This window comes from Cervus elaphus, chromosome 26 (genome assembly GCF_910594005.1).
Source record: "Cervus elaphus chromosome 26, mCerEla1.1, whole genome shotgun sequence".
NCBI classification, from domain to species: domain Eukaryota; kingdom Metazoa; phylum Chordata; class Mammalia; order Artiodactyla; family Cervidae; genus Cervus; species Cervus elaphus.
The window spans coordinates 41,378,609-41,404,225 of record NC_057840.1 but is presented as its reverse complement, the minus strand read 5'-3'; the positions used below and the strand labels follow the sequence as shown (position 1 = coordinate 41,404,225).

Sequence of the window (25,617 nt, the reverse complement as noted above, 5' to 3'; positions counted from 1 at the left end):
TCCACTTCTCTAAAAAAAGGTGAAGACAGAAACAGAAAAACGAATATCCTATATTAACACACTTATGTGAAATCTAGAAGAATGGTACAGATGAACCTACTTGCAAAGCAGAAATAGAGGCTTAAGACTAGAGAACAAAAGTATGGACACCAAGTGGGGAAAGGGGGGTGGGATGGATTGGGAAATTGGCATTGACATATATACACTGCTACGTACAGAACTGATGCCTTCAAACCGTGGTGCTGGAGAAGACTCTCGAGAGTCCCTGGACAGCAAGGAGACCAAACCAGTCAATCCTAAAGGAAATCCCCTGGATATTCACTGGAAGGACTGATGCTGAAGCTCCAATACTTTGACCACCTGATTCAAAGAGCTGACTCATTGGAGAAGCTGTGAGCCAGGCCACCTTCTGCTTGAAGACTCTGTTCACTCCACAGCCGTCTGGGTTCCGTGACTTTCCAGGGTGCAGGGCTGCTATGGGGCCTTACGCTGTCAGAGAGGAGGTTTAACGATCCTGTCTTGGAAGAAGACTAAGCCACACTGATGCCGTGATTCAGGGCGTGGGGCACCTCCGCCACCTATGACCAGTGTGATGGAGCTGGCTGACTGAGCTGTACTGGGGTGTTCCAGAGAGTCTGCCCTCTGCCCTCTTTCCCGGGGACCACGTCAAACCAGAGAGGTGTCAGGGTGGTGGGGTGTGGCATCTGCAGCAGGACCCGGGGTCCAGGGCGCTGGCTGGTGGGCAGCTGATGTGCTTGGCCAGTGTCACAATGGAGCATCCATTCTACGGGATTTCTTATAAGCACCTGCCTTATCCCTATTCTTAAATTGTTTTACTGGAGTATAGTTGGTTTGCAGTGTTGCGTTAGTCTCCACCGTACAGCAAGGTGAATCAGCTGGATGCACACATGTAGCCGCTCTTTTCGATTTTCTTCCCACCGAGGTCATCACAGAGCACTGCGCAGAGCGCCCTGAGCTAAACCGCAGGTTCTCACCAGTTACCCATTCTACACAGCGTCGTTGTTCAGTCGCCCAGTCGTGTCCGACTCTTTGCGACCCCATGGACTGCAGCACGCCAGGCCTCCCTGTCCATCACCATCTCCTGTGGTTTGCTCAAACTCATGTCCATTGAGTTGATGAGGCCATCCGACCACCTCATCCTCTGTCGTCCCCTTCTCCTCCCGTCTTCAAGCTTTCCCAGCATCAAAGCAAAGCACAGGTAGGGGTTATTCACACGAAGTCTCCCTGGGAACTATGCAAATACACTCCATCAAGATGCTTTGTCTGCCCTAGGAGTTGGTCGTGATATATGGATTTTGTTAGAATAACACATTCTGCTGCGCCTTTCAGAAAAATAATCACAATAAACACACCAACCTAGGTGGCCCCCTTGCACAATGCCCAACCTGCACAACTGTATGTGACAGTCCTGAGGTTTGGCCCACAATGGAGCGTTAAGTATCCTCCAAACGCCAGACAAAGGTGACTAAAACCAGAGGCCGGGGCAGGGGGCAGTCTTAGACAACTGTAAGGCATTTTAGGACTTTCATTCTTCATAGGCAAGAAAAGGACCCTAGGAAATAAACTTTTAAACCAATCTTTGGCTCACTTATGCAAATTGGAAAAAAATCTTTCCAAAAATTTGACCTAAAAATCCCTTAGAATGTGAACCATGATATCCTGTCACAAAGAGTTTCAGAGCTGGATTCCAGAGCCTTTTGTAGGTATATGTTAGTCTTTAGAGATGCTTGAGCTTAGGTAGCACTGGGGCCAAGACACCATTCTAGGACGGAAGGAGACACAGTGCACAACTGTGGATCAGCCACCAGAGCCTTTCAGAAGAACTGAAATTAATAACAGGTTTATAATCCTGTTGGCAGAACGTGTATCACATGGAGTGTCCTTCTGCCACCAGACATTACTCTTCTGCTTAGCTGCAAGAAAGAAAATAATTTTCCCCTTTAATTAAGCTCCCTGCATTCTATCAGCAGAAGCTCTGTATGGCTTCTATGTTAATAACAGTCCTCAAGAGCTGGGTAGTAACTTCCACAAAGGGACACCTAAGGTTGACGTAACTGGCCTGGGCTTGCTGTGAACCTGGGAACAATCAGGTATAAACTGCTTCTCCACAGCCTCTAATTTTCTCTAAAAACTGAATGTGGGCCTCAAGAGTCCTCTATCCTAAACTTTCTAGATATTAATTCCTTATCAGATATGTGATTTCCAAATATTTTCTCCCATTTCATGGCTTTCCTTTTTATTCTGTTGACAATATCTTTTGATGCACAAAACTTTCATTTTAATGAAGTCCAGTCTGTCTATTTTTTTTAGTTGCCTGTGCTTTTGGTGTCATATATAAAAATCATTGTCCTCCCAAGACTTCAGATTATACCACAAAGCTTCAGTAATCAAAACAGCATGCTGCTAAGTCACTTCAGTCGTGCCCGACTCTGTGCGACCCCATAGACGGCAGCCCACCAGGCTCCCCCGTCCCGGGGATTCTCCAGGCAAGAATACTGGAGTGGGTAGCCTTTCCTTTCTCCAGGGGATCTTCCCAACCCAGGAATGGAACCGGGGCCTCCTGCATTGCAGGCAGATTCTTTACCAACCGAGCTATCAGGGAAGCCGTCAAAGCCCAAAACATTGTCATTGTCCCCTCTATGTTTTCTTTTAAGCATTTTACACTTTTAGCTCTTACTTTTAGGTCTTTGATCCTTTGAATTAATTTTTGTTTATGGCGTTAGGTAAGGGTCCAACTTCATTCTTTTACATGGACACATCCAGTTTTCCTAGCACCCTTAATTGAAAAGCCTGTCCTTTCCCCATTGAATGAGATTGGCACCCTTGTCAAAAAATCTAACTATACAACACAGAAAATACAGCTAATATTTTATAATAACTATAAATGGAGATAACCTTTGAAAACTGAATTACTATGCTGGACACCTGTAACTTATATAATATTGTACATCAACTATACTTCAGTGAAAAAAGTCACTTGACCACATGCACAAGAGTTCTGTTCTAGGGTCTCTATTCTATTCCAACTGTCCACATAACTGTCCTTATGCCAGTGACTCACTCTTTGGATTACTGTGGCTTTGCAGAAGTTTTGAAATCAGGAAGTAGAAGTCTTCCAGCTTTCTTCTTCTTTTTCAGCAAACAAACAACCCAATTCAAATACGGGCAAAGGACCTGAAGTCAAGTGGGCCTTAGGAAGGAATTATTGCAAACAAAGCTAGTAGAAGTGATGGAATACCAGCTAAGCGAATTCAAATCCTAAAAGATGACGCTGTGAAAGTGCTACACTCAATATGTCAGCAAATTTGGAAAACTCAGCAGTGGCCACAGGACTGGAAAAGGTCAGTTTTCATTCTAATCACAAAAAAGGGCCGTGACACAGAATGTTCAAACTACTGCACAACTGTGCTCATTTCACAAGCTAGTAAGATTATGCTCAAATCCTCCAAGCTAGGCTTCAGTAGTACATGAACTAAGAACTTTCAGATGTACAAGCTGGATTTAGAAAAGACAAAGAGGAACCAGAGATCAAATTGTCAACATTCGTTGGATAATAGAAAAAGCAAGGGAATTCCAGAAAAACATCTAATTTTGCTTCACTGACTATGCTAAAGCCTTTGACTGTGTGTATCACTACAAACTGGAAAATTCTGAAAGAGGTGGGAATACAGGCCACTTTACCTGTCTCCTGAGAAACCCGTATGTGGGTCAAGTAGCAACAGTTAGAACTGGACATGGAACAACAGACTGGTTCAAACTTGGGAAAGGAGTACATTGAGGTGTATATTGTCACCTTGGATATATATTTAACTTATATGCAGAGTACATCATGTGGAATGCCAGGCTGGATGAATCACAAGCTGGAATCAAGATTGCTGGGAGAATCTCAAGAAATGATGGTATTTCATTAAAGGTTGCAATAGTAAATGTGAAAATGTAGTTTGATTTTTATAATCCTGCATGGTAAGAGTTATAAACATGTTTTCCCCCAACATGGCCTTTATATCTTTCACTTACACCCTACATTAGTGTTAGTGATGGTGTTGGATGGGTGTTGGATACTATCTTTTAAAATGTTATTACTGTTAAGCTCAGCTGAACTTAAAAAAGTGTGCTTCAACTTTCACGTGACTGTTCTCAAATTCTTCTTTTAAATCAACAGGTCCTAAAGCTTTCTCAGCTCTCCAGGACCAAATTTTGAAATTAACGTGAGTTGAGGAGAAACAAGTAAGAACTGCAGAAAGAGATAGAATTATCAGGGTGATATTTAATAAGAAGAAGACCTGTACATTGAAAAAGAAGATTGCCAGGAGAAATACCAGCAACCTCAGATATGCAGATGATACCACTCTAACAGAAGAAAGCGAAGAGGAACTAAAGAGCCTCTTGATGAGGATGAAAGAGGAGAGTGAAAAAGCTGGCTTGAAACTAAACATTCAAGAAACTAAGATCATGGCATCCACTCCCATCACTTTATGGCAAAAAGAAAGGCAAAAAGTGGAAGCAGCGACAGATTTGATTTTCTTGGGCTCCAAAATCACTGCGGGTGGTGACTGCAGCCATGAAATTAAAAGATGCTTCCTCCCTGGGAAGAAAGCTGTCACAAACCTAGAGAGCATATTAAAAAGCAGAGACATCACTTTGCTGACAAAGTGTGTAGTCAAAGGTCTGTATGGTCAAAGCTAGGGTTTTTCCAGTAGTCATGTATGGATATAAGAGTTGGAACATCAGAATGGCTGCTATCAAAAAGTCTACAAACAATAAATGCTGGCGACGGAACCCTCTTACACTTTTGGTGGGAATGCAAACTAGTATAGCCACTATGGAGAACAGTGTGGAGATTCCTTTAAAAACTGGAAATGGAACTAGAACTGACATACCGCCCAGCAATCCCACTGCTGGGCATAACACCCAAGGAAACCAGAACTGAAAGAGACACATGTACCCCAACGTTCATCGCAGCACTGTTTACGATACCTAGGACATGGAAGCAACCTAGATGTCCATCGGCAGATGAATGGATAAGAAACCTGTGGTACGTATACACAATGGAACATTGCTCAGCCATTAAAAAGAACGCATTTGAATCAGTTCTAATGAGGTGGATGAAACTGGGGCCTGTTATACAGAGTGAAGTAAGTCAGAAAGAAAAACAGCAATACAATATATTAATGCATACATATGGAATTTAGAAAGATGGTAACAATGACCCTATATGCGGGACAGCAAAAGAGACACAGATACAAAGAACAGACTTTTGGACTCTGTAGGAGAAGGCGAGGGTGGGATGATTTGAAACAATAGCATTGAAACATGTATGTTACCATATGTGAAACAGATCACCAGTCCAAGTTTGACGCATGAAACAGGGCACTCAAAGCTGGTACGCTGGGACAACCCTGAGCAATGGGATGGGGAGGGATGTGGGAAGGGGGTTCAGGATGGGGGACACATGTACACCTGCAGCTGATTCATGTCGATGTATGGCAAAAATCACTACAATATTGTAAAGTAATTAGCCTCCAATTAAAATTAATTTTTTAAAAACAGAGTTGGACCATAAAGAAGGCTGAGCACTGAAGAATTGATGTTTTCAAATTGTGGTGCTAGAGAAGACTCTTGAAAGTCTCTTGGAATGCAAGGAGATTAAACCAATCAATCCTAAAGGAAATCAACACTGAACACTCACTGGAAAGACTGATGCTGAAGCCAAAGTTCCAATACTTTGGCCACCTGATGCAAAGAGCCAACTCATTGGAAAAGACCCTTATCTCATGCTGGGTATGATTGCAAGCAAAAGGAGAAGGGGACAGCAAAGGATGAGATGGTTAGATAGCAAAGCCAACTCAATGGATGTGAATCTGAGCAAACTCTGAGAGACAGTGGAAGACAGAGGAGACTGGCATGCTGCAGTCCATGGGGTCACAGAGTCAGACACGACTTAGTGACTGAACAACAAAAGGACTTGAATATACATTTCTCCAAAGAAGATACAGAAATGGCTCAAGAAGCAAATGAAAAGATATTCAACATCACTAATCATTAAAGAAATGCAAGTCAAAGCCACAGTGATATAGCCACTAAGGAGAACAAGATGGAGGTTCCTCGGTTTATTTCTTTAAAAAGTAGAACTACAGTGATCCAGCAATCCCAGTTCTGATTACATCCAAGATGAAGTTACTACCTCAAAGAGACACTGGCACGCCCATGTTCATTGCAGCATTATTCACGATAGTCAAGACACGGAGATGATCTAACCTATGAGCCCACTGAGAGGTGAATGAAATAAAGATAATGTGGTATATATAATGAAATATTATTCATCCATAAAAAGGAAATCTTGATATTTGCAACAATATGGAAAGACCTTGATGGCACTACGCTAAGTGAAATAAGTCAGAGAAAGACAAATACCACATGATGTCAATTGAATGTGGAATTGAAAACCACTGAATTCATAGAAAAGAAGTAGAATAGTGGTTTCCAGGAGCTGAGGGCTGGGGTGGGTGGGAAATGGGGAGAGGCTCGTCAGAGCATACCAAGTTTCAGTTATAAGAAGAGTAAGTTCTGGGGATCTAATGTATAGTGACTATGATGACTATAGTTAACAATACTATATTGTACACTTGAAAGTTGCTCTGAGTAGAGCATTAACGTTCTCACCATACCATCAACAACAAATGGTACTTTTGTGAAGCGAAGGATGTGTTAACAAACCTTATTGCAGTAAGCATTTCATAATATTTATATGTATATAAATAGATATATACATATTAAATATTTATATAAATAGGTATCAAATCATCAACAAAGAATCCATACACAGAACGGCATACATGTCAGGCTTGTAGATAACCCAATAAATGCTGATTGAAAGACAAAAAACAGTGAGATACCACATCACACCATTATAATGACTCTTACCAAAAAGAAAACAAAAATACCAAACAAGTGTTGGCATAGAAGCGGAGAAATTGGAACTCCTGTGCATTTCCAGTGGGCACATAAAATGGAGTAGCCACTGTGGAAAAACAATATGGCAGTTCCTAAAAAAATTAAATGTAGAATTACCACTGGATCTAGCAATTCTAATTCTGGACATAAACACAAAAGACGTGAAAGCAGGGACTTGAACAGATATTTGTAAATCAATGTTCACAGAAGCATTATTCACAAAAGCCCAAAGGTAGAAGCAACCCAAGTGTCCACCGATAGATGAATGGATACACAAAATGTGGGCTATATATACACCTACACCTACAGAGGAATAAAATTCTGATATATGCTACAACATGGGTAACCCTGAAGACATGCTAAGTAAAATAAGAACAATATATTATGATTCTACAAAAGAACAAATATATTACAATTCCACTTATATGAGATACTTAGAGTAATCAAACTAATAGGAACAGAAAGTAGAAAGGCTGATTGTCAGAGGCTGCAAGTGAGGAGCAAAAGGAATAGAGGAGATGCTTAATGGGTAGAGAGCTGCAGTTCTGCAAGAGGAAAATGTTCTAGAGATGGATGATGGTAATGGTTAAAAAACAATGAAAATTTACTTACTGCTATGGATCTGTATGTAGAGAAACCTGTATGCAGGTCAAGAAGCAACAATTAGAACCGGGCATGGAACAACGAACTGGTTTCAAGTTGGGAAAGGAGTGCATCAAGGCTGTATATTGTCACCCTGCTTATTTAACTTCTATGCAGAGTACATCATGAGAAACTCTGGGCTGGATGAAGCACAGCTGGAATTAAGATTGCCAGAAGAAATATCAATAACCTCAGATATGCAGATGACACCACACTTATGGCAGAAAGCGAAGAACTAAAGAGCTTCTTGATGAAAGTGAAAGAGGAGAGTGAAAAAGTTGGCTTAAAACTCCACCTTCAGCACTGGGAAGACCCAGAGGAATCGGGTGGAGAGGGAGGTGGGAGGGGGAATCGGGATTGGGAATAAAGACCTGCCCTCTGTAGTTGAAATAAAAAAAAAAAAAAAAAAAGAAAAAAAAAAAACACAAAAAACTCCACCTTCAAAAAAGTAAGATCATGGCATCCAGTCCCATCACTTCATGGCAAATAGATGGGGAAACAATGGAAACAGTGACAGACTTTATTTTCTTGGGCTCCAAAATCACTGCAGATGGTGACTGCAGCCATGAAATCAAAAGACACTTGCTCCCTGGCAGAAAAGCTATGACCAGCCTAGACAGAATATTAAAAAGCAGAGACATTACGTTCCTGACAAAGGTCCATCTAGTCAAAGCTATGGTTTTTCCAGCAGTCATGAACAGATGTGAGAGTTGGACAATAAGGAAAGCTGAGCGCTAACTGAACTGTGGTGTGGGGACTCTTGAGAGTCCCTTGGACAGCAAGGAGATCCAACCAGCCCATCCTAAAGGAAATCAGTCCTGAGCATTCATGGGAAAGACTGAAGGCAGGAGGAGAAGGGGACAACAGAGGACGAGATGGTTGGATGGCATCACTGGCTAGATGGACATGAGTTTCTGCAAGTTTGAGGTGGTGATGGACAGGGAAGCCTGGGGTACTGCAGTCCACGGGGTTGCAAAGAGTCAGGTATACAACTGAACTACTGAACTGATGGAACTGTACACTTAAAATAGTGAAAACAGTAAGTTTTATATTATGCATATTTTACAACAATGAAAACATGAATGAGGAGTTCTGCAATTTAAAATGATTTATTGTTTAAGTATATATGTGTCTGGCCTTTTAAAAAATGTATTCATATAAATAGTTCAATGTCCAATTGTCAGGATACTCTCTGGAAATTACCCTAATCAGTAGTCTGGTCTAAACATGCAAACATATGAGTTCTTTTTTTAAAAATTAACTTTTATTGGAGTAGAGCTGCTTTACAATGTTGTGTGCTTCTACAGGAGAGCAAAGTTAATCAGCTATAAGAGTGAGTGAGTGAGTGTGTGTGTGTGTGTGTGTGTGTGTGTGTGTGTGTGAGTGTGTGTGTGTGTGTGTGTGTAATGTATATACGTCAATCCTCAAATCCCAATTCATCCTACCCCACCCATCACCTTTTTCTCCCTTGGTGTCCACATGTTGTCCTCTACATTTGCTGTCTCTACTCTGACCCTACAAATAGGTTCATCTGTAGCACTTATCTAGATCCCACATAAATGCATTAATATATGATATTTGTTTTTCTCTGTCTTACTTCACTGTGTATGACAGTCTCTAGATCCATCCACATCTCTACAAATGACACAATTTTGCCCCTTTTCATGGCTGAGTAATATTTCACTGTATATACGTACCACGTATGAATTCTTAATTCAGAAATTATATTCAGTTCAACTGTTTCACCTTGGTTTCCCAGTGTGTTCATTTAAATAAGAAAAATGAGGACGGATGGCGAGTTGGTCTTGACAATTCGGGACCAAAGATGTGGGCTACATAGACAGTCTCATTATGAAGAGGTGGAGGACAGCGTATGGAGGATGTGGGAAAGGCAGACACACAGCAGTGGTCCTGGTAGGATTGCTGGGGCCCAGAGATCAGCAACAAAATTCTAGTCTCTTTGTGAATATTTGAGATACATACATATATGTGTGTATATATATATATATATATATATATATATATATCTGGGGTGAATTGATAGTTTCAAAGAACCTTGGACAGTCTAAACAATTTTTGAGTTGCTGCTGTGGATAAGCCAAAGGCATCATGAGATCAAAGATGACTAAATTCAAGAACATGCCCCTGAAAGATTATCACCTAGAAACACAGGGTGAAAACAAAACATCTGAAGGTCAAGCTCTCATTTCACTGCATTAATCATAATCTGACTTGATAGCTTCTGTTCTAAACAATTTAAAGGGACCAGTCCAAAAATCTGTCAGGGACGTGACAAGCAATCCAATCAGGGAAATTTACTTCTGAAAATCGTCTCAGCACACTCTTTCGTGGGTACTGATTTTATCTTTTTCTCCTAAAGAGAGTAGTGAGGAGAAAACATTCGGAGTAAGATGCCACATTTTCTTTAAGACAAAAGCATATCCAAAATTGTATACCTGAAAATAAACAGAATTTCATAAAGACACACTCAAGAAAGTAAGCACTAGATACTGCATTTGTAATTTACAGAAAGTTTGACTGAATCATCTTTGTAGAATCCTTTTAAACTGTGGGGCAAGGGCTTTACTGAGCCAGCCAACAGAGGTGATAAAGGCGGCCTTGTGATGGTCTCCACATGTTTACTGGTACCCACTTCTTCTAATTCACAAGCCTGAGTGTTTCAGGCCCAAGCAGCAAGTCGGATGCTGTCATGATGGCCCTCAGATCGGATGGACCACATCCAAGAATAAAACTCTGAAAAGTCACACGAAGAATTAAATCATATTCATCACAGAGAAAGGGGAGTGAAAAATTATCTCCTTCATAATCATGAGGGAATCCTGGTTAGTCAAATAGTGGATCCCTGAGACCATTAACAGAGGCTCTGTTATTGGTGCAGCCTTCCTACATGATTTCCCCAATTATCAACAACAGAGTGAAAGCCACAATATATTATTTATATAGCATATTTGACCATTTTTAAACTTGAAAAGTATTCCTTTTAAAAAGTATTAGTGCTGTGATCTTTCTGATTTTAAGCTCAAATAACAAGTCATGGCTGTAAAAAATTAAAAACATGTGCACACTGCTATTTTTAAAATGGATCACCTTCAAGGACCTACTTACTGTATATCACTTGGAACTCTGCTCAGCGTTAACCGGCAGCCTGACAGAAGGGGGTTTGGGGGAGAATGGATACATGTATATGTATGGCTGAGTCCCTTCGCTATTCACCTGAAACTATCACAACAATACCCCAATACAAAATAAAGTTAAAAAAATTGAAAAGAAAAAAGTAAAACATGTGCATGTACAACAAGGAGCCGGAAGAGGGCACTGTCTTTACACACTTCAGTTCAGTTCAGTTCAGTCGCTCAGTCGTGTCTGACTCTTTGCAACCCCATGAACTGCAGCACGCCAGGCCTCCCTGTCCATCACCAACTCCCGGAGTTTACTCAAACTCATGTCCATCGAGTCGGTGATGCCATCCAGCCATCTCATCCTCTGTCATCTCCTCCTCCTGCCCTCAATCCCTCCCAGCATCAGGGTCTTTTCCAATGAGTCAACTCTTCGCATGAGGTGGCCAAAGTACTGGAGTTTCAGCTTCAGCATCAGTCCTTCCAATGAAGACAGCAGATGTCAAAAAGTAAAGACAGTTTCAGTTTGTTTTCCAGTTACTAATGGTCTAGAAAAGTTCCATCACCATTGTTCATTAAATGTGCTACTTCACCACTGCCTCTCAAACTTCTTATGCATTTTAAAGTGCATAAGAAGAATTACTTGGGGACTTATTAAATATAGTCGGTCCCCTTGTCCACAGGTTCCACATCTGTGTTCAATCAACCTCAGGTGGAAAATTTTCAAAAAACAAAAATTCCAGAAAGTTCCAAAAAGCAAAACTTTTTAATTTGCACTGGTGACTATTTACATAGTATTTACATAGCACTAGGTGTTTAAATCATCTTTGGATTCCTTGTAAGTATAAGGAAATATCTGTATCGGTTATATGTAAATACTATACCATTGCACATTAGGGATTCGAGCATCCTCAGATCTTGGTACCCAAGGGATCCTGGACCAAAATCCTCTCAGATATTGAGAGATGTCTGTATATACTCTTGGCCTCACTTGATCCCACCGAATCAGAAACTTTTAATTTAATATGAAATAGCACTTAGCTGACCCAGGAGCAGGGGCCTTGGAAGCCACATTAAAGCCCTCTGCACAGAGGCTACCCAATGCCTGAGGGTGGAGCGGGAGGTAACAATACCAGAACCACAGGGAGCTCCCTAAAGACTGTCTTGAATGTCTGTGCGTTTTGATCATTCTGATACACCACAGATGAACTGTGACTGTGGCATTTAAGGAATTATTTTAAGACAATACAACTCTATCAAATTACAAAATCTTAGAGAAAAAAAAGCCAGGCTATAATCAGGAAAAAAAATTTAAGGAAAATAAAATATTTTAAATACTTTTCTCATCATCTCCCTGCAAAATGGAGAATGGTGGCTGATATTTTTTGTTTTTAATTTTTTTAATGGTTGGAAAATTAGCACAAACTACCACACTTAATACCTATTATTCTTTATTGGATTATTACTTATACCTTGCGTGTTCTCAAGGAAATCTGGGGAACGTTCCTCTTAAGTGGTACATATCCAATAGTACCATTAAGAGAGGTGAGTAAAAAGCATAGGAGAAGGAAATGGGGTGACGGAGGGAATAATGATTCCTGGAGTTACTCCAATTGACATTAAAGGTAGCTGCAGGTTTCTGGATGCCAGAAAGGAAAAGAACTCTAAGTTTTCACTCGGAGCCGCCTACTCTGTGCCTCCACTGATAACGGACACTACTGCGAACAGCAGCACCTTTCGCCTCCAAACAGCTCGGTCCTTGCTTCATCTGCTCATCGCTCCCGCCCTCAAAGCATTCAAAGCCTGGGTGTGGCATCCATGCGGTCAACCCCCGGGGCTCCGGCTGGGGCACACGGTGAGCAGCACCCAGAGCTGCGTGCCTCAATGGCCCTGGGAACAAGCCCGTGGGAAGGAGGCTGATGGTGGGACAGGTTGTACAGACAAAACTGATGTTTGGGAGAATTACATTAGAGCTGGCTTCCTGAGGCACTGTGAACAGCTGAATGCAAATAAGCCATAAAGTTAGAAGAAAGTAAATATGGATGGATATATAACCAATGGCAGGGGGAGGAAGGGCTCTTGAAGCATAAAAGAAATTACACAGGAAAAGGTAGATTTGACGATTGACAAGGGAAAAAAAAAGTCTGTATGTCAGAAAACATAAAGATACATATGCAACTAACATGACCATAAAGGGCAAATACCCTTAACATGAAGAACACCTACAAAATGTCAAAAAGGTGGAATATATTCAACTCCATTAGTCATTACAAGAATTCAGAGAAAACAGCAAGCGGCTACTTTGGACTACCAACGTGGTTTCACAAGTGACAAAGCTGTTGTTTGTTTTTAAGGACAATTCGTCCTGTGAGAAGGGTACACCTTTTCTGAAGGCAATGTTCCCAACCTTTCATCTTTTCCTTCTGCTTCTAGAAATACTCAGAGACATGCCAAAGATTTATCTACAAGCATGTTCATTGCACTTTTATTATTTTTTATATTATTTAAAATATTTTAATAATATTACAAACTCCCAAAATTTTAACAGCAAAACTAGAAATTCCCTAACTTTATAACAATAGCAATTTGGTTAAATAAATACTGCCACATTCCAAAAGAGATAAACATATTAGCTCTAATTACATGAAACTGCCTGTATTCAATTTTTTTTTTTTAACCCAAGAGCATCAATTCCTCATGGTTTAGTCTAAATGCTCTTTTAAATGTGTGTATATAGTTACACAGTTATATGTACACACTCAACCATGGATACATATATTCAAAGAACAGAAATGATATGCACTAAAGGTAAACAGTTGTCAGGGTGAGTTATTTTTAACATGGTTATGTTTTTCTTCATTTTTTAATTTTCTAAATGAACCCATATTAAGTTTACTTTTAGAACAAAATCACAAATGTAACTTGGAATCATATTCAAGAGATAAGATGATTTAACGTGGGCCAGAGGGTGATGAGGGGGTTGTTCTTGGGCCTGAACACGCCAGGGTCATGTGAATGCACACGCGTTTCCCATAGTGGAATCTGGCAAAACACATCAGGCATCTCAAGTGTTTACACTTCTGACCAGTCATTCTCTTTGTAAGAATCTAATGAACACAGAGGCCAAGATACCTGTATAGGATATTCACTGTAGAGTTATCTGTAATATGACAATTTGACTATAGTAATATACTCGCAGACAAGAGGGAACAAGTTAATAAATGGTAGTACATCCATCTGATGTATTTTATGCAGTCATCAGTGTATGTTGGAAGAAGTCTTATAAGAGCATTAGGACATGTCTATGCTAAGTTGAATTTTAAAAGACAAAAGCTTATATATATAGTCTGATCATTAACACATTTTAAAAATTTCTTAGTCTGTATGTGCACCCACATGTACAGGGTCATCTAGAAAGGGGGCCAGGAGAGTGTGTGTGCATGCGTGTCTGTAAATAACAGTAGTGTTGACCAGTAGTGGAATTATTCTTGCCTTCGGTATACTGTTCTGCATTTCCCAGATATTCTGCAATGAACAGGTGTTACTTCTATAACCGGAAAATAACATTTTTAAAAGAGAAAAGATATCTCCCTCTTCACAGAGTGGAGGATGGGGGAAGCAGGTGGAGTCACGGGGATGAGCTAGGAGCTGTGGCCTTGGAAGTGAGAATGAAAGGCAGGAGGAAGATTCCAGAGGCTGGGGTGGAAGGAATGTCAGAAGTGTGGTAGCCAGCCTCCTGAAGGGCCCGTGAGTCTTGCCTCCTGAGAGTCGCACCCTTACATAGTCCCTCCTGCCCTGAAAAGAGCTGACCTGTGGGACACCGCAGAAGTGACAGCGCATGACTTCTGACCCTCGGCCATAAGAGATATTGACAGAGCCAGAAAATAGGAAATAGAGTAGATGTTATGAGGGGCTTTGAGAGGGGAGCCCGTGGGATGATCAAGTTTGGAGAAGGATGGTAGCAAAACAAGTGCATGTACTTAATACCACTGAACTGTATAGCTAAACATGGCTAAAACGGTAAATTTAATATTTCATCAGAACATTTTCTTAATATGAAAAGGCATTGCAGGGCTCTACTCTGGTCTCTCTTGGGTCACTTGTCCCGTGGGAAGCCAGCTGCCGTGTCGTGGGGACCCTCAGGAGCCTACTGGAGGGGTCCCACAGTGGAGGAACCCCATGCCCCCCACCACCAGCAGCACTAACCAGCCAGGTAAGCAGGTGAGCCCTCAAAAAGCCGATCCTCCAGCCCCAGGCGAGCCTTCAGCTGGAGACAGAAATCATATGAAGTGATAATACTGTTATAACCCACTCAATTTGGGAGCAATTTTTTTATCCAGTAATAGATAATTAATGCCTAGAGAGAGGCACTGGTTTGAGCTGTCACATCCCCTTTCGGGGTTTAAGCCACCCTCTTGTTTTCCTAGCTTCCACTTAGGATTTTGAAGGTTGGAGCGAGCTGAGTTCCCACTGTGACGACAAACACACCAGGTAATATGCAGAATCATCTTTTTCTCAAACACATCAGGAGCTCAGATTCCCTAGTAGGGCCCAGCAGGGGGAGGAGGGCTTCCCTGGTAGCTCAGGGGGTAAAGAATCCATCAGGTAAAGATTCCTGGGTTGGGAAGATCCCCTGGAGAAGGGATAGGCTACCCACTCCAGTCTTCTTGGGTTCCCTGGTGGCTCAGACGGTAAAAATCCGCCTGCCAGGCAGGAGACCTGGGTTTGATCCCTGGGTTGGGAAGGTCCCCTGGAGGAGGGCATGGCCACCCACTCCAGTATTCTTGCCTGGAGAATCCCATGGACAGAGAAGCCTGGTGGGCTCCAGTCCACGGGGTCGCAGAGAGTCGGACACGACTGAGCGACTTAGCACAGCACCCGGAGAGGCAGCGAGGAGGAGGGTCTCACCCTTGTCTCCATCAGATCCACGCAGCAGGCGGCCTGGCCGTGTCTGCTCCCCGCAGGCCCATCTCTGTGCTCCCTCACTGGTCCCTTTTTGCTTTTCCAGGCCCTCCAATAACACTTTTCTAACCGAGTCCCTAAACTCTGCCTTCAAATCAGTGCGAGGCCTCTGTTTTCCTACCTGGCCCTCATCTGATGGAGCGCCCCAACTCAGCTCAGTCTCTTTCGGGGGCACGGATAGATGAGGCGGAGTGCCTGCCTGTCCGGATAACCCTGCAGAGCCCCCCTTGCTGACCCATCTCCTCCCTCCCACCTGTGGTCAGGCCCACCGTCTTCCTTGCGACCACCCGCCCCCCCATGTGGCAGTTTTCTTCCTCTCTCCACACCTTCTGAGCCCAACCTGACTAAAATCGGGCCACAGGAAAACGAGGCATCTCAGCATTTGAGGACACACTGCAGAGAAGGAAGGATTCGAATTTTCTTTTGCGTCCTACTTTGGGGAAAACAACACAAATTGAAAAAAACGATTCATGCCTAGGCTGACTTCCATTACTCTACTTTTTTTTTTTCTTAGTGATGTTTTCATTCTGGTGGAAAAGTTGCTGGACAAGGAAGAGAAACCCAGGAAGTTGGTTGCACTTCTTTCCTCTTCCCTTTTTTAGCTCTTAAGTTATCCTGGTGGATTGACCTACTTCTCCTCCTCACTTAGAAGAGGAAGAATGCTGAAAAGATGAGGCAGCAACACGCGTATGCACACACATGGTCTGCAAATTAACTTCCCTATCTGAAATAATGATACCGAAACTACCAATAATATACTAAAAAAAATTCCAGGATGTCTTCACTGAATTGGTCTTGAGAAATAACAGAAACTTCACTCCCTACAGACTTATTATTTATGAACTAGGATTGGAGTGAAAAAATGAGAACCTATATACCACCTGAAGATGATCCTAGACCCTCCAACCAAAAAATATTTTCAAGAAATAAAACTATAAACAAGAAGACTCCAGGTGGCCATGGCTTGCTTAGACAGTGTACTGCGTAGACACAGGCTGATGGCCCTCAAGGAGCAAACACTGCTCGGAGGATGAAAACAATCTTAGATATCGCAAGAGTTTGTGGTTTGCTCCAAAAGGTTTCCATACACAAACAGCTATGCAGTATATCTGGGCTGTTAAACTTTCATGAACGGGTAATATTTAGGAAACAAAAGTGTTGACAAGGCTGTTTGTGGGCTGGAAAGAGGACACCAATGAAAAAAGGACAGAGAAACATAGATCTAGGTAAAAATCATATACACTTGCTACATTTGCTTTTTTTTGGCTTGAACAATCCCATCAGTGTTAGATATTCCTCCAGATTTCTAACAAATTCGGCAGAAATGTCACTTTTTCTTCAATAAGCAGAGTCAGGAATGTAATCCAGGGAGAATTTACTGCCAACTAAACCTCAGTTCAAGGTGCTTTTATTAAAATAAAAGCAGAGCATCAACACTCTAGACGAATGACTCCCTTTATGTGTCAACATGCATGCACTTTCAGTTCAGTTCAGTTGCTCAGTCATGTCCGACTCTTTGAGACCCCATGAATCGCAGCACGCCAGGCCTCCCTGTCCATCACCAACTCCCAGAGTTTACTCAAACTCATGCCCATCAAGTCGGTGATGCCATCCAGCCATCTCATCCTCTGTCGTCCCCTTCTCCTCCTGCCCCCAGTCCCTCCCAGCATCGGGGTCTTTTCCAACGAGTCACTTTAGCTAATGCTGAACACCTCAGACTGTGACCATGTCTCCCCCCACCACACACAATGTTTGCAGCCACCCCACCCCCTCCAGGTCAGCCCAGGTTCCCTATGTGCACAGACCACGGTCACGCATCAGAGAGGAGGGCAACACCCCGTCACTGAGACAGGAGACCAATGGGCCCCTGGCCGAACTGCCAGAGCTTGTCTCGTGTGGACAGACTCTCCCAAGACGAGGAGCGAGAGGAGAACTGAGTCCTGCTGCCCAGACAGGAGATAAAAGATCACATGCTCCTCATTCTCGGAGTCCAGACCGCCTTCCTGACTACACATGTGCAGAGAGGCTCCTTGGAGGTCAAAAAGGGCGAGGGTGTCACCTCGTGGTAAGTCAGGTCAACTACCCAGAGGCCTCCTCGCTAGAATCCATCTTGGCTAAGAGATGTGTGCACTCACGGGAGGACCCTGAGATACACCAAAAACTGACTCAGGACCAGGCAAGCAGGACGACTGGCCAGAGGAAACCCGGGAGAAATGCTCCACACGTCGCTGTTGTTCAGTCGTGTCTGACTCTGTGACCCCAGGGACTGCAGCACGGCGGGCTTCCCTGTCTTTCCCTACTTCCCAGAGCTTGCTCAAACGCACGTGCATGGAGTCAGTGATGCCATCCAGCCAGCTCATCCTCTGTCGCCCCCTTCTCCTCCCGCCTTCAGTCTTTCAAGGGATTCAAACCACCACAAGGGCACAGCTCGGAGTCCACTTGTGTGTGTATCCACACGTAGCCTTTTCCCTCCTAACAGACACTTTACTTGTTTCGCTGCTTTCTCTCTCTCTATGGAAGTACATTTCTACACAGCTGATGGGCCAGAGCCTTGTCACCGGCCCCTGGTCCCTGGGGCTCTAGCGGCGGGGATTCGAGGCTCTTGCCTCTGCAGCCTAAGTTCAGTCTCTGGCCAGGAACTGAAAACCAGATCCAAGCCACCACAGGCTGGGGCCACCCGAGATCATCGCCTCCACGCCCAGACTGGGGGGGTGCACAGGGCAAGCGGCCGCCGCTCTACTCTGACCACGTGTGAGTGCGCCTCTGCCTGATAAGTTATCCTCTCATCTGCCCAGCCCACATCCTCTCACGTGACACTTCTGTAACCAAAGCATGACCTGTTCTCTCCGCAGCCCTGACGCCCAGCTACTAATGACACCATTCTACCAACTGGGCTAGAGCTTTTTCAGACATCTGCGGTGCAGAGGCCAAACACACACTCTTCTCAGATAATCACACGTGCTCACTTCAGAGTCACCAGAATCTGCTAAATTCTAACACAATTCTCTCACCGTGGTCTTCAGTGACTCATTCCATCATTTTGATCAATTATCATGAACAAGGTTTGGGACCGTAAGGAGCTAACAGGATTTTAAAGGCAGAGTGTCTGCTGATGGAGAGAAAGAAGGGCATCAATGATGATATAATACAGGGCACTTTTAACAGTTATGGAAGAGATGCACAAGCCCGTGGTTGGGAGAAAGGAGACATCACTTCCAGGACAGAGGTCAGGGGAACTTCACGGAGAACAGGCAGGTTCTAGTGGGGTTAGAGCTGGGTTAAGTGTGGGTACAGAGGGAAGCCCCACAAGCAAAGGTGGTGGACCACATGAGCTGAGGGCCAAAGACAGGAACGTTCAGACCAAAGGAACGGGAGGACCAACCAGATAGATGCCCATACCACACCTTGTTAAGTTTCGCACATTCAAAAGTCTTACCACCCAATATTTTTAAACTGGGAATACATTTCACTTTAGCAAACATTTTAAGAGCATTTACCTTCAGTTGGAAATTTCTTGGCTCGTTCCTCGAAGAACCAGTCTCCAGTTTTTATTTTCACATTTCTGAAAAACAAGCAGAAAGGAAGCCTCAGAGAGCGATGTGGGTGGTGCTGTATTTGGCTCATACCAACTAGGGAGATAATATCAAAATATTAGTCTAGCAAAAGAGCTCAGAGTTCAAATTTCTGGCCCAGATCCCTAACTATACAGATTTCCCATAGAGGTTAAGTGATTTGACTGGAAAGCAGCAAAGCTACAAAAAGGAATATTATATTCCTATTCTGAAAAGGAATATTATATATCAAACTAAATCACTTTACTATACACCTGAAACAATCAATTATACATCAGTAAAAATAAAAATAAGTAAAATAAATAAAAAGATAAGATTGAAATGAGCTACAAAGCTGGAGTTTCTACTTGGGTAACTTTTACCCTATAAGTCCACATAATACCTACATATTAACATATGTGTTTAACACATACACAATGAATATATAGGGAGAAACAAAATCGCCATCAAAATGACCAGTTTATCACACTTATGGTGGGGAACAATGGCATGAAGGATAATCAGAGAAATTCAATGTTGTCTATTCAGCTAAGCGAGATCATCCCTGGGTTACAGTGAAGTTAGTTTGAGTTAACCACAACATTTACCAAGAGCCAGCAGGGTGGATTCACCTGAGAAGGTTCCTGGGAGGACGTGATGTCTGGGACATGGGATCAAAGGGCTTCACTGGGGATCCGGGGACCACTTGAGAGGCAGCGGAAGTGACCTCTCGCTGGGCAGCCAGTCTGATGGCAGCTCCCTGGGCATGTCTACATCCCTACATCCCCTCCTGTCCTACACACAGGCAGAGCAGTGCGGGAACCTTGTATGGCCACTACTCAAAACTGAAGTCCTAAAGCATGTTAGCTCCCAGAGCATGTTAGCTCTTAATAGCTTCCAATTTCCAAACTTCTGAAAAAACTACCCTCATAGAGCCTCAAAACTACTTCATAGAGCCTCAGAAAGGCAGAATTGCCAATAGCCTTTCAGGATATAAGAAGTTAAACATACAGACACTATAAATTATTGACACCACTAAAATCATCTGCTATAAAAAGAAGTATCAATTCCTAGGTTATGCAAGTTTAAGAAAAATTAAAACTTCAACATATGTTAAATTCTCTTCTACAAAGTATACTTTCTGAAATACATTCTCCATTAGGTTCTTTCAGGCTATAGATGAACTCAAATGAATTGTTTTAAATTAATGCTTATAAATGCAGTCAGTTCACAAATATATGCCAATCTACATTTTTAAAGTATCCTATCTTTCTCTGTGGAACTTTAGTAGTTGTTAGAAGACATCAACCAACTTCCTCCCCTTCTTGTTAGCAACTATTATATTCTCTGATTAAGAGGCAAATGACCTTTTTTTCGGCCGGAACCGCCATCTTCCAGTAATTCGCCAAAATGACCAACACAAAGGGAAAGAGAGGGGCACCCGCTACATGTTCTCTAGGCCTTTTAGAAAACATGGAGTTGTTCCTTTGGCCACATACATGCAAATCTACAAGAAGGGTGATATTGTAGATATCAAGGGAATGGGTACTGTTCAAAAAGAAATGCCCCACAAATGTTACCATGGCAAAACTGAGAGAGTCTACAATGTTACCCAGCATGCTGTTGGCATCATTGTAAACAAACAAGTTAAGGGCAAGATTCTTGCCAAGAGAATTAATGTGTGTATCGAGCATATTAAGCACTCTAAGAGCCGAGATAGCTTCCTAAAACGTGTGAAGGAAAATGATCAGAAAAAGAAGGAAGCCAAAGAGAAAGGGACTTGGGTTCAGCTGAAGCGCCAGCCTGCTCCACCCAGAGAAGCACACTTTGTGAGGACCAGTGGGAAGGAACCTGAACTGTTGGAACCCATTCCCTATGAATTCATGGCCTGAAGGGTGTAAAAATAAAGACCTGGACTGTACAAATGTTTCTCTTAATTGAGTAGAGGTGTTGTGTCCAAATTCAGTGGGTGATGTCTTTTCAGATTTAGTGTTTTTTCTTCCTTAAAGATGTAAGATAGTTTGTTGTTCAGTATGCTCCATTTTTTAATAAATTGACAGATATTAAAAAAAAAAAGATGCAAATGATTACTCCCAATGTTGAGTGACTAGAATAAGGAAAATGTACACAGAGCATGTATGAATTTTGGCAACGGAATTTTGATAATCAGTCGCTATCATTCAGAGCCAAAAACGTATGAAACATGCAACTGTGACATATCTCAAGAGAGAAGGGGAAACGTTTTCACCCATAAATCAGAAATCCAGGTATCTAATCTACTAAATCGACACAAAACACGTGAAGGAGAACATAGCAACTCCACAGAAGTTTCCCCTCTGGTACTTAAGACAAGCAGAGGGTCAAAACACAGGGAAAGTTCCGAGGGATAAGCGGGGTGGTGAATTCAATTCTCTATTTCTTCCTCCATCCTTATAGGCAGGACAAAGTCTAAGCATTAGGATGAGGACAGCAGGAGAGAAAAATCAAATATGGAAACAAACAGGCCTCCCTCTGATGAATAAACTTCACTTCCTGACTTGTCGTGAGAGTTGTACTATAAAGAAAGCTGAGCGCCGAAGAATTGATGCTTTGAACTGTGGTGTTGGAGAAGACTCTTGAGAGTCCTTTGGGCTGCAAAGAGATCCAACCAGTCCATCCTAAAGGAAATCAGTCCTGAATATTCATTGGAAGGACTGATGCTGAAGCTGAAACTCCAATACTTTGGCCACCTGAAGCGAAGAACTGACTCACTGGAAAAGACCCTGATGCTGGGAGGGATTGAAGGCGGGAGGAGAAGGGGACGACAGAGGATGAGATGGCTAGATGGCATCACCGACTCAGTGGACAAGAGTTTGAGCAAGCTCTGGGAGTTGGCATCACCGACTCAGTGGACATGAGTTTGAGTAAACTCTGGGAGTTGGTGACGGACAGGGAGGCCTGGCGTGCTGCAGTCCATGAGGTCGCAAAGAGTCGGACACGACCGAGCTGAACCTGATTTGCTTTCCTGGGGGTCATGACACTTCCAACCCATCTAACTCTCTCAAATTCTCCAGCCTGTTACCTGTGACCAAAAACATTTATATATGAGACAGGTGCTGCGGGTGGGGCAAGGGCTCAGACCAGACAAGAAATCAGAGCTAAGATTTCTGCAGCAACTCAGTCCATGACTCTATAGGCAGCTGAGCCAGCCAGACACAAGCTGTCACTGAGGAGTAAACACACCTATAGATACACAATCACGAAAAAAGGAAGAACAGCTGAGGGGACTGAGGAGCAAAAGGTGAAAATGCCGAATAAACATTTTCATTTTATTACATTTTACAGCGTTTTATTAAAAAGTCTTCCTCTAGCCGTGGTTTCAGAACCTATACAAGAAGCAGATAAAGTAAAATGTTAGTATCTTCTAGTGCTAGGCATCGGATGCAACCAACTAATCCTCTTACAGGATCCCAATGGATTAGTTGTGAAATTCAAGCACGCGCTTCCTTGGCAGGGACAGATTTGGACACAAGCCCACAGGTCTCTTGGGCTTATCTGTGACTCAAGAACGGAAGGATAGAAGTACCACAGTCCTAAACCGTACAACAACAAGCGCTTCTTGCATTTGAGTCTATTTCCTTTGAGAACTAGACTGCAGCCCTATCTCTACAAACACTTTCTGCAGAATCAGCTGTTTCGTGAACAATTATTCCCTGGTAGCTTTCATAATGGCTTCCTGTCCACACAAATCCCAGGCTTTATAAGGAGGACCATTTATGGGTCTTACTAAGACAGAGGTGAGCAAATCTTGCTATGTCTCTGTCTTCATTAAGGCCAGCTCAGCGTAGCCTGACTCACAGGAACCAAAGGAATTTCTCCCCCAATGACTCAATCAGAATTTGGCTATGAAAACTTCTTGGAACATTTTCAGAGCCCAGCAAGAGATTAACAGTTTTAAATTTCTCTGGTAGAATCGCAACTTGCTTCTTTAAAACTCTTTCAGCCAATTGATAAATACATCTCAGAGAGCAAAATCCAGGGGTGGTGGAGGGAACAAAAAGTCTAGAGTCAGAGACCTGAGTTCCGTGTCTGACTTTCCACTCACTCTGCAGGGGGATCACTGTAATTATAAACACCAAGCACGTGCTACCGCTCTTAATAAACTTCTGGAGGTTCCAGCATCCATTTTCATAGCCGTGAACTCCACTAATGCTGCCATTTCATTAGCAAAAGAGAAAACTGCTGAAAAGCACTTTGCAAATTTTAGCATGCAAATGTTCAATGATGCGATGAGCAGAGGACCCTAATGGAAAGGTAGTTTGACCTTATCACTATCAGCAAGCAGTGAGCCAAACAGGCCTGCATGACTGCATCTTTACTTTGCATTCAAATTACTGGCACCTGCAGGTCGGTAAGCTGTCACATCCACACTTTATAGTCCAGGAGAAGTCAGCATGATGTCCCCAGAAATTGCTAAAGGTATTTCCACCATTCGGCGAACAAGAGGTAGAAAATTTGTCTGCATGCCAGGATTCTTCCAATGCCTTAAGACACACCCCTCCCAGGCAGACCTGCTCTCTAACCAGCACCCTGATGGCAAGGAAGCTTCAAGAAAGTTTTGGTGTCTTATCGGACAGACAAGCTACAAAAACTCTAAACGAAGACGCCAAATAATGTAAACCAAGCATCAACTTAATTTCTTTGTACTAACCACTTGATAATTCCCAGCTAAAATGGTCTTATGCACCCATACAGTTGAAAAAAAAATGTTTTCCTACTTCAAATAATCTTATATCTAAGGCAGTTTTAGTTACAAAGCAAAATAATGAGGTGTTTTTTTTTTTTTTTTCTTTCTACCAACCAGCTCAGTTGATCTGATTTCAACGTTCTTACAGGAAAAAAAGACTGATGTTGTGATTAAATCCTAGGTAACTAGGAGAGAAGTCAGACTCAAGATAAGATAAAGGAGAGATTTTAATCAAATGGCTACCATCGCTTCCTGCAAAACAGGAATAACTCTACTTGACCGCTGAGAGGAGGCAGGTCCCCTCTGTGTTAAATTCAGCGCTGTATCCACAGCCCCAAACACAACTTAGGTGGGGCCAGTGAATAAACGTGTGGACAGATGAATAAATGAACATCTCCACCCCTGCAGGGAGCATCCTGAGAACTGAAGGGATAAGGTGGGACCGACATGGGTGGAGCCCCAGTGGCACCCAGGTCTGACGTTTGTCATGTTTTCTGAATGTGTAGGGGCAGGGGTCACAGTCAGGCACCAAGCAGAAACTAGACGAAGAGAGTGGGTGAGAGATGAGACAAGAGGGCAGGGTAGGCGCTATGGTGAGCTGGAGGACCCATGCCCTGCTTTAAGGCATTAAAATAGTAACTATTAGACACAGCAGGACAACAAAAGAAAGCCGTGGGCTCTTTGCTGCCAGCTGGCCATGAGTTTGCTGTCCCTGGTTTATCAGAAAATTAGTCAATGAAATAATTCTCCTGTAGCTGGACAGTGCTGCACTCCTTAAAGCCTTGAAAACAGAAAGCAGGCTGAACACTGTGGACCACCCTGTCTTCCCTACAGATCTAAGAACTGGCTCCACCAGCACTCCATAAAGACAAGGAGCAAGGGCTCTGCTGGTAAACCCTCAACCTGGTGGTCCGAAGACAACGCAGAGCCTCTGACAAAAGGCCCCGGGCAGGAGAGAGAGTCCTACAGACCAGGAACGGCTACTCAGGTGCATCACTGCGGCAACCAAGGAAGTTTCAGAAAGCAGTCATCTTCAAAGGCATTTAAGACCCACCTCTTGTGAAAAAGGGGGCTTCACTGGTGGCTCAGACAGTAAAGAATCTGCCTGCAATGCAGGAGATCTGGGTTCAATACTTGGGTTGGGATGATCCCCTGGAGAAGGGAAGGGCAACCCACTCCAATACTCTTGCCTGGAGATTTCCATGGACAGAGGAGCCTGGCGGGCTACAGTCTGTGGGTCGCAAATAGTTGGACATGACAGAGAGTCTAACACCCTCTTTCCTTCTTTTCTTTTTTTTTCTTTCCTTCTTTTCTATGAAAAAGAAACAGAAAGACTTAAGGAAAAGCCAACAAGAGACAACACACTAGAATCAAGGAACATTTAGGAAACAACAATGCAAACGCAGAACAAGCTGTTTTACCAACAGGAAAGAGCAGAATTGAGAATCTGGAAAGTGGAATCAATGATGCTGACTCAGTAAGGATGCCTTCCCAGAACACGAAAGAAAAAAAACAGTAAATGTTGAAGGATAAGGAGTACAAATGGAAGAGAGACTACAAGGCCAACCTAAGTTATTCCCGAATAAGCCAGGGCAAATGGCATTAAAGAATAATCAGACCTGAC

At 42.9% G+C, this 25,617-nt stretch overlaps 2 protein-coding genes across 5 annotated transcripts in view; one reads left to right on the top strand and one right to left on the bottom strand.

The window, feature by feature from the left end:
* Positions 1–25,617, bottom strand: part of SYTL3 (synaptotagmin like 3) — a 91,267-nt gene that overhangs the window by 41,502 nt on the left and 24,148 nt on the right. For all 4 annotated transcript variants that reach the window (XM_043888065.1, XM_043888064.1, XM_043888061.1 and 1 more), the window contains exon 4: positions 19,214–19,278. In XM_043888065.1, coding sequence (XP_043744000.1) covers positions 19,214–19,278 — 65 coding nt within the window. The remainder of the gene's footprint in view (positions 1–19,213; positions 19,279–25,617) is intronic.
* LOC122684089 (60S ribosomal protein L21-like) lies at positions 20,034–21,261 on the top strand. The gene is made up of 2 exons (XM_043887961.1): positions 20,034–20,093; positions 20,626–21,261. Exons 1-2 carry the CDS (start codon positions 20,034–20,036, stop codon positions 21,157–21,159), a joined length of 594 nt encoding a protein of 197 aa, XP_043743896.1. The 3' UTR covers positions 21,160–21,261.

What these genes read in the sequence shown, in the direction of transcription:
- LOC122684089 (XM_043887961.1), top strand. Translation starts at nt 20,034, where the DNA reads ATGTCTACATCCCTACATCCCCTCCTGTCCTACACACAGGCAGAGCAG. An exon ending in CAGAGCAGTGCGGGAACCTT is followed by an intron (nt 20,094 to 20,625) that starts GTATGGCCACTA and finishes TCTGATTAAGAG; the next exon opens with GCAAATGACCTTTTTTTCGG.